General features: G+C 32.2%; 1 protein-coding gene across 1 annotated transcript; it reads right to left on the reverse strand.

Moving 5' to 3' along the window:
• Positions 1 to 1,676: 1,676 nt before the first annotated feature.
• On the reverse strand, positions 1,677 to 3,183 carry LOC106316577 (basic 7S globulin 2). Its single transcript, XM_013754467.1, has one exon. It carries the CDS (start codon positions 3,119 to 3,121, stop codon positions 1,910 to 1,912), a length of 1,212 nt encoding a protein of 403 aa, XP_013609921.1. The 5' UTR covers positions 3,122 to 3,183; the 3' UTR covers positions 1,677 to 1,909.
• Positions 3,184 to 7,774: the final 4,591 nt, after the last annotated feature.

Consider the following 7,774-nt stretch of genomic DNA (forward strand, 5'->3'; position numbering starts at 1 on the left):
TAAATGTTAGTTCCCAAAAAGGATGAATAAATTTGAAATTTCATCCAAAAAAAATTACGATCAAGTCAGATCAGAAATTTCAGATACTTTATCCACCATCAACGCTTTTTAAGCTGCGTATAATTTTTTTATGTTTAAACTAAGACTTTACGAAAAAATATGTTTCAACTGCGATTAGTTTAACTTTAATCTTAATTCAAATGACCCTTAAAGTATACCAGCACATGGTGCAGTTATGGTGTTTCATTTGCCCAACATCTCTTATATATTAAAAGAGGAGCATTGCAATTAATGTGTTCACACCAATATTGACACGTGTCGTTTAGAGAGACACTCTCACATATTTATTTCCTTATTTTTCCATCTTTTGGAGCATCTTGGTATTTTTTTTTTGTGTGATCTTCTTAACGAGCTTTTGATTATAAACTAGCCTGAGGATTGAAACACTTTCTAAACAGTTTGTAATCTTCTTCACACCTTCGAGGTTTCAACATATCTCATCAGACATCAGGTGATGACAATTTTTATAGACAAAAAAGATTATAAATTGCAAACTGAGATGAAAAGAACTGTGTTTTAAGACAAAATAGAGAAATCCAATACATCTGTTAGTCTAATGAACATAGAAGTCTCCTCTTCCTTCTTCGCATAGCCTACACGACGATCCATCTAGGTTATTCTCGGCAAGGTTCTTCAGATGGGGACTTTAGTCGTGGACAAACGTCACACAAACTAAGATGAAAAGAACTGTGTCTCTCGACCGAACCTGTGAGAAATCCAACGCATCCGTTAGTGCATTGTTGAAGTCTTGAAGAGGAGAAGAGAACCTATAAGTTTCGGTTCATTAGATCGGCTTTGTGAGGCGACTTCTTTTGCATTTTGTGTGTAGCTGTTGATTATTACTGTCAAAAAGAGAACTCTTCTCCCATTGTTTCGTCAAGCTTAGAATTACCTACCATACGTTCTTTTAAGCATACTGTTTATTCTTTATTATCACGTACAAATTAATGGAGGCGGTGCATGCGAAGGCAAAAAGGGTCGAAGTCTTATGAGATCATGGAGATTCTGCAACAGAGTTGATAATCGGTACAAAATCTATAGGATAAACACACAGCTTTTAAGCTAAACTAGAAGATTCTCCTTTTTTTTTCTTCACTTGTGCAGTTTGTTGTAGATGAATGGCTAAGAGAGCCACGTACAAACCAAAAAAAAAGATATATTCATACGCGACTGTTATTAGTTCCAAGTTGGAACTTCTGATTGTGGGTTTACCGAATCGAACCGGTCGGTTCCGAAGTGGAACGTCTATTGAAATCAACGAAGATAAACCACGCTTCAGTTCGGTTATTTCAAGTTTACTATACGACGGTTGCCTATTTTGCTAATATGCGTGATTGAGTTAATTATGAATAGGTGATTTGCATATATTTCAAAAACTTAGTTTATGGCAATAGATTTAAATCGTACTATCAGTTTTATCTCTATGTGTCTTAATAAAATTGAGCTTTTTATTTATAAGACTTCTTCTACAATATTTTTCATCGTTAACCTCCAGCACTTTTGTGAATTCTCCAAACCAAAATAAATAAGACTTTCGAATGGTTCTTATATTTCAATAGAGTAAAATACAACAAAATCCAACATACAATCAAACCGATGTCCACATAACAGACTTTATGTCTTTTTATCTTATAAATACCAAAAATAATAATCTCATTCCGCGCAAAGCGCGGGTTATCACCTAGTGCTATTGTATTTGACAATTTTACAATTTCTTTATTGACGAATATTTTAAAACACACACTTGAGAAGAAAATTACAAAACAATTGAAGCGAGTATTCTAAAAACATTAATCAATAACAAACACAATCACAAGAGAATGTCAACCATCAAGTTCATTGGACTTTCTCATGGCTTTGTTTGAAAGTCACCGCACGAAGCATTGACCAAACCCAAAGAACAGCTAAATCCAAAAGCAGATCTCCCCACGTCAAACTCCAACAAAGTGTTCTCCATCTGATGCATTCCGATCACAACCGCCTGCGCCGCCGCATCTCCTCCATTGAGGAAAGCCAAGCAAGCCACGTCATCAGTAATTTTCTTCATCGAGTTTGCGGCAATTACTTTCCAGATCTTCCCATCAGCAAACTTCATATCGATCTGAGGCACTTGGAAATGTTCCGTTGACTTAAAACAAAACTCCAAGGGTGTTGTGCTATTGACACGTGGAATATCCGACGTGGCTTTTGAGAATGCTTTAGTAAAGACTTCGTATATATCGCTACGTAACGTAGTGAAAGGGGTTACGGTGCTTAGAGTCACGCCTCCGTCACCCTTGCCGTCGAAACCAAAAGCGTTTTGGGCAAGCAAGATCTTTTCTCCGTTGACGAAAATACCCTTGAGCCTCAAGAAATAATTGTTGAGTCTTCTAGGGTTCTTGATCAATTGGGTGTACGTGAGCATGGATCTTGCATCAGTGTTTCCGAGCTTGTACGGACCTCCACCAAAGAAAATAGCACCTTTGTTCGTATCAGAAGGCAGACACAACGCGAACTTCTTCTCGAGCCCGAGTCTAGGTGGGGTCAGCTGGTTCCATGTGGCGAGAGCCGTGGGTGAAAGCCCCGCAAGGCCCAAAACACCAGGAGGGAAGTCTATGAGAAACGGCTTGGGGATGCAAAGGTACTTCACGTTGTTAAACGTGAGCGAGGGAGATCTAGGGTTTAGGGAAGACATGGAAAAATCTCCATAGGTGTATTGGTTTGAGTTACACAGACGTTGGAACGGCTCAAAGGCGGTTGCTTGGCATGCACACCTTCCGTTTATGATTGCGTTCTGAGTAGGAGGACACTGGTGGGGGCTGACTCTGCGAGTGAGAGCACATGTTGAGGAGCCGCATGGAATGATGGGGCGAGGGAGACCATCATTGCAGCTGCGAACGAGGTAGGGACCGGCGATATGGATGAAATATTCTTCGTTTGTGTTGAGTGTGAAAGTGAAGATAGGTAAGATGGGGTTCTTGGTCACGCTGGACACTAGGGTATTTTTGGATGGATAATAAGCCGAGACGTGACTATAAGAGGAAAACAAAAGGAGACAGAGGAGTAGACAGTACTTATCCATCTTTTGAGAGTTTTTTTTTTTCAATTGCTGGAAAGTGTTAGGATTAGAGATATGGATATGCTTTAGGAAGAAGAAAACAAGTATATATAGGGAATTATGGTTTGACATTTTTGGATTTATAGATGTCACACACGCTAATAGGCCTGGACATTTCGGGTATCGGTTCGGTTCGGTTTGGGTATTTCGGGTTTTGGGTAGTTCGGATAGGGGCTAGATGATCCATTTAGTACTTGACCTATTTTCGGTTCGGTTCGGCTCGGATAGTTTCGGGTTCGGTTTGGTTCGGTTCGGATAGTAAATGTAGGAACCGGAAAATATCCGGAAAAAGTTTGGTTCTCATTTGGATCCGGTTCGGGTTTGGATAGTTCGGGTAGTTCGGATAATTTGGATAAAATATCGGTTATTTAGGGTAAAATATCAAATAATTAGGATGATTTAGATAAAAAAAAATTGGATATTTCGGATTACTTTGGATATTTCGAATAAAACTATCCGGATAGTTTTGGATACTTTTTGGTAGTTTGGATACTTTATAATAATTTAGTTATCCCCAACTATTTTCAGATACTTTTAATAAAATTTTAAATTAAAAATATATATTTAGTGATGTTATATATATATATATATATAATTAATATTTTTATATATACGGGTACCCGTTCGGTTCTCGGTTCGATTCCGGTTCAGTTCGATTATTTCGGATATAAAATATAGGAACCGTTCGGGTATTTGAGGATATTGGTCTGGTTCTGGTTTCGGGTATTTCGGTTCGGTTCCGGTTCGGTTCTTCGGTTTCGGTTATTTTGCCCAGGCCTACACGCTAATATGTAAGAAGATGTCAACTCAACGGTATGATTGTACCACTACAACTAGATATATAAAAAATGTTTTAATGCCTGGATGCCAGACTATAACCAATAAACCAACCTTATATGCATATGAAAAAAAAAATTAAAAATAATAACTGATGATATGGTCAACGTGAAAAAAAAACATAAACTATACACTTGTGTTTTCTTTTTCTTGATAAAAATTTCATGGTAGAGTAACCAAAAATAATTATCAATAATGTAAATACGGAACGTGATATTCGATAATATAAACGAGCAAATAATTTTAAAGTTTAAAGGATGTATACTTTGAAAGTTTTGTAGTTTTCTCAAAGTTTAGCTCACCTAGACGTTATCTAGTAGCATGTGTATATATATGTGTAGGCTGTAGCCTCTTGTCAATTTGCATACTCCTAATGAAGAGTGGTAAATATAATAAACACAAAGTGGCTTGCTTAAACATAGCAAACTATGATCGGTTGGCTTTATAATGAAAATTGCTTTCAGCATCTCCGATCAATGTCTATAATAGAAATTTAGAGAAAAAAATAGAGATGGAGTTTTTGCTCCAATGTCTTCCTTTATAATAGAAGAATGCTATATTTGCCTCTATAAATAGAGGAATGCAATTTTTTTCTCTATATTTAGAGGCAAATATATCATTCATCTATTATAGAGGAAGACATTTGAACAAAAACTCAATTTCTATTTTTTCTTCTATTTTAGAAATTTCTATTATAGAGAGGGGTTGGAGATAGTCTTAGGCTAGGCTTAATAATGAAAACTTGTTTGAAAGTTTAGCAGGATATGAAAACCATATGCGGACTTTTCCGTCAAAATCCAATAACATACATTTGGCATATATTGTCAAAATCCCTCCAATAACATACATCAGCCAAAAGGCGTGTATGTGGTTTAATTGTTGTCTGCTTTGAAAGTTAGGCTGTATAATGAAGACTTGTTTGAAAGTTTAGCAGGATATGAAAACCATATGCGCACTTTTTCTTCGTCAAAATCCAATAACATATTTGGCATATATTTGCCAAAAGGCGGGTAAGTGGTTTAAATGTTGTTGAGAAATTTTAGAGGTTAATGCATGTACAATGCTTGATAAAAGTCTGGTTGAAAAGCATTATTTCAATATGTTTGTTTTGAAAACTAACGTACTTGGTTTTAAAACGTAGTGGTATTTTCGTCATAGTGTTTTCTAAAAAACGGTTTAGTGAAATATATATACAGTAGAACCTCTATAAATTAATACTCGATAAATTAATAAAAAAAATTTGGTCCTAATTTGAGCCGATTCAAAATTTGACACAAATCGATAAAATAATAAGATAATATTTTTTAGAAAATTCTATGTATATATATGGTCCCATTAAAATTATAAATTAATAATTTATATGTATACATATTTTATATAAGTAATAACCTATTACTATATTGTTTAGTTTATATTCACAATGAAATTATCTTTATATTTTTTAATACTTAATATATTTTTGATGAGATTTAGTAATATTATATGCAATATATATTATATACACCAAATAATATAATAAAATTAATATAAATGTCAATTTCAAAAAATAAAAATTATGCATGCGAAGGCAAAAAGGGTCGAAGTCTTATGAGATCATGGAGATTCTGCAACAGAGTTGATAATCGGTACAAAATCTATAGGCTATAAATTAATAAAATTTTAAAATTCCAACATTATTAATTTATAGAGTTTATATTGTACATTGTATATATTGGTACGGTACGATTATTTTATAAACATTTTTCTACCTCCACTACCTTCTAAATAATATACACAACCGCAGAGAGTGGGTTATATTATAGTATCTCCTCTGACTGGAACAGTGGTCATGCATAATTACATTACTTTGATTTCCTTCAGATATTTAAACGTCATTGTGTACGGCCGCCTTGTGGTTACCTCACCTTGTATGTTTGCTTTTACTTTCAACAAAACTAGATGCAGAACCATTCAATGTGGAGGATTAAGTAATTTGTGTTCTTTGTTTGAATTGTGAATATATCAACTGTAGTTTATTAGAAAAATAACATTGAAATTTTAGTTTGCTTCTGTGAAACTTGTGGACATGTACACAACGATATTAATTGATTAATGATCAATGGGAATAACCCTCAAGCTCTAGTCAGAGCCATGCACACTAATAAAAATAATAATCAAACATTCGCTTATGGATCATATTACGTACGTAAACAAATTAACTTAGGTATATTTTATAAATGATAGTTAACGTGATGACTAGGTGTTAAGGAATTTTTTTAAATCTAATGTATATTTAAAAATAAATTTAATAAATATTATATATTTTACTATTTTCTTACTAATATTTAATATAGATTTGATATATATTAAATCAATTTGCATAAAACTAATAAAAATTGTATAATTATCAAAATTTTACCCTAAACAATATTTATAAAATTTGTAGATATATAAGAAACTAATGATTTTACGGTTAGATGTTTAATTTTTAAAAAAATTGTAGACAATTTTGAAAGTTTTAGTAATACAAATTGTATAATTATACAAAAATAATAACATTTCGAAATTTGAAATGTTATATATGAATATATTTATTTTATAGATCATGTATGAGCTATTACCATATTTAAAAAAAGTTTACCAAAAAGAAATATCAATATTAAATGGAATATGTGAATTATTACAATATTCTAATAAGTTTGTCAAAAATATAAATCAACAATAAATGAAATTATCCATGTCATATTTTTTCGTAAGTCATGCCATCAATTTCAGTAGCCATGTTATATTTGTTTTGTGAAATTGATTGTAAAGAGAATATGTGGCAAAATCACTTCGCAAATATAGTTCAGGGGATGAACAATAATGATCATGAGTGTCTCATAACTGATTTGCATGGATTCAACATTCAACTGATTTTCATATTTTATATATAGTTTTATATGCAACTTCAAAAATATTTATGCTATTGAACTTGTCTTTGAGAAGAGAAATGTTTATTTATTTATTTTTATTTCGATAGAAGAAATGTTTATTTGTGGAAACTTAGACTTGTTATATTTTGTTTTCTTAAATACTTTTGTCTACTTTATGGCAGTTAAATTTAAGCAATTTTAATTGATTTGAGAATTATACTGTATTATTTTATACTAGTGATGCCCGTGCTATGCACGGAAATTATTCTTTCTTACAAATAAATTTTAGTTACATATATACACATAGTTTTCGTGTGTAAAAATTTTGTGGTAAACCCATGTGTAAAACTTAGCAAAAACAAAGTAAAAGTAAACATAAAAACATTAACACAATTATCGTTAATTAACCATAGACATGAAAATTAAGTTAGATCTGTTTAAATTTCTTATATATTGATATAAATTACATTGTTCAATACAAATATTCTTTTTAAAGACTTCAATACAATTATTGGTTTGAAACTTTCTTGATTACTTCTTTCTGTCTTGCCCTTCCAGTCTTTTTTTTCCGCTAATTCTTAACATGTATATGAATATGAGCAATTTGTCTTTAGCATCTAAAGTCCAGTAGTTCATTCAACATTTTAATCTACAAACAATTTTACAAATCAAAGTTTAAAAACAGTTTTACAAATCCAATCACAGTAAAGAAAAAAACAGCATGTAAGACATAAACATCATTCTATGAAAGTAAATCAAAAGTTAAGAATGTAAAATAATTTGAGTAATCAAAATTATTTTACACGTACGTTTGAAAATATGTGATACTTATTATGTAAGCATGCTGCTATAGTTTTTGAATCAAAATAATACATCATACATTAGA

This window comes from Brassica oleracea, chromosome C9, assembly GCF_000695525.1.
Source record: "Brassica oleracea var. oleracea cultivar TO1000 chromosome C9, BOL, whole genome shotgun sequence".
Taxonomy (NCBI): Eukaryota; Viridiplantae; Streptophyta; class Magnoliopsida; order Brassicales; family Brassicaceae; genus Brassica; species Brassica oleracea.

Excerpts from the sequence above, each read along its gene's own strand:
- LOC106316577 (XM_013754467.1), bottom strand. The coding sequence starts at position 3,121 with ATGGATAAGTACTGTCTACTCCTCTGTCTCCTTTTGTTTTCCTCTTAT.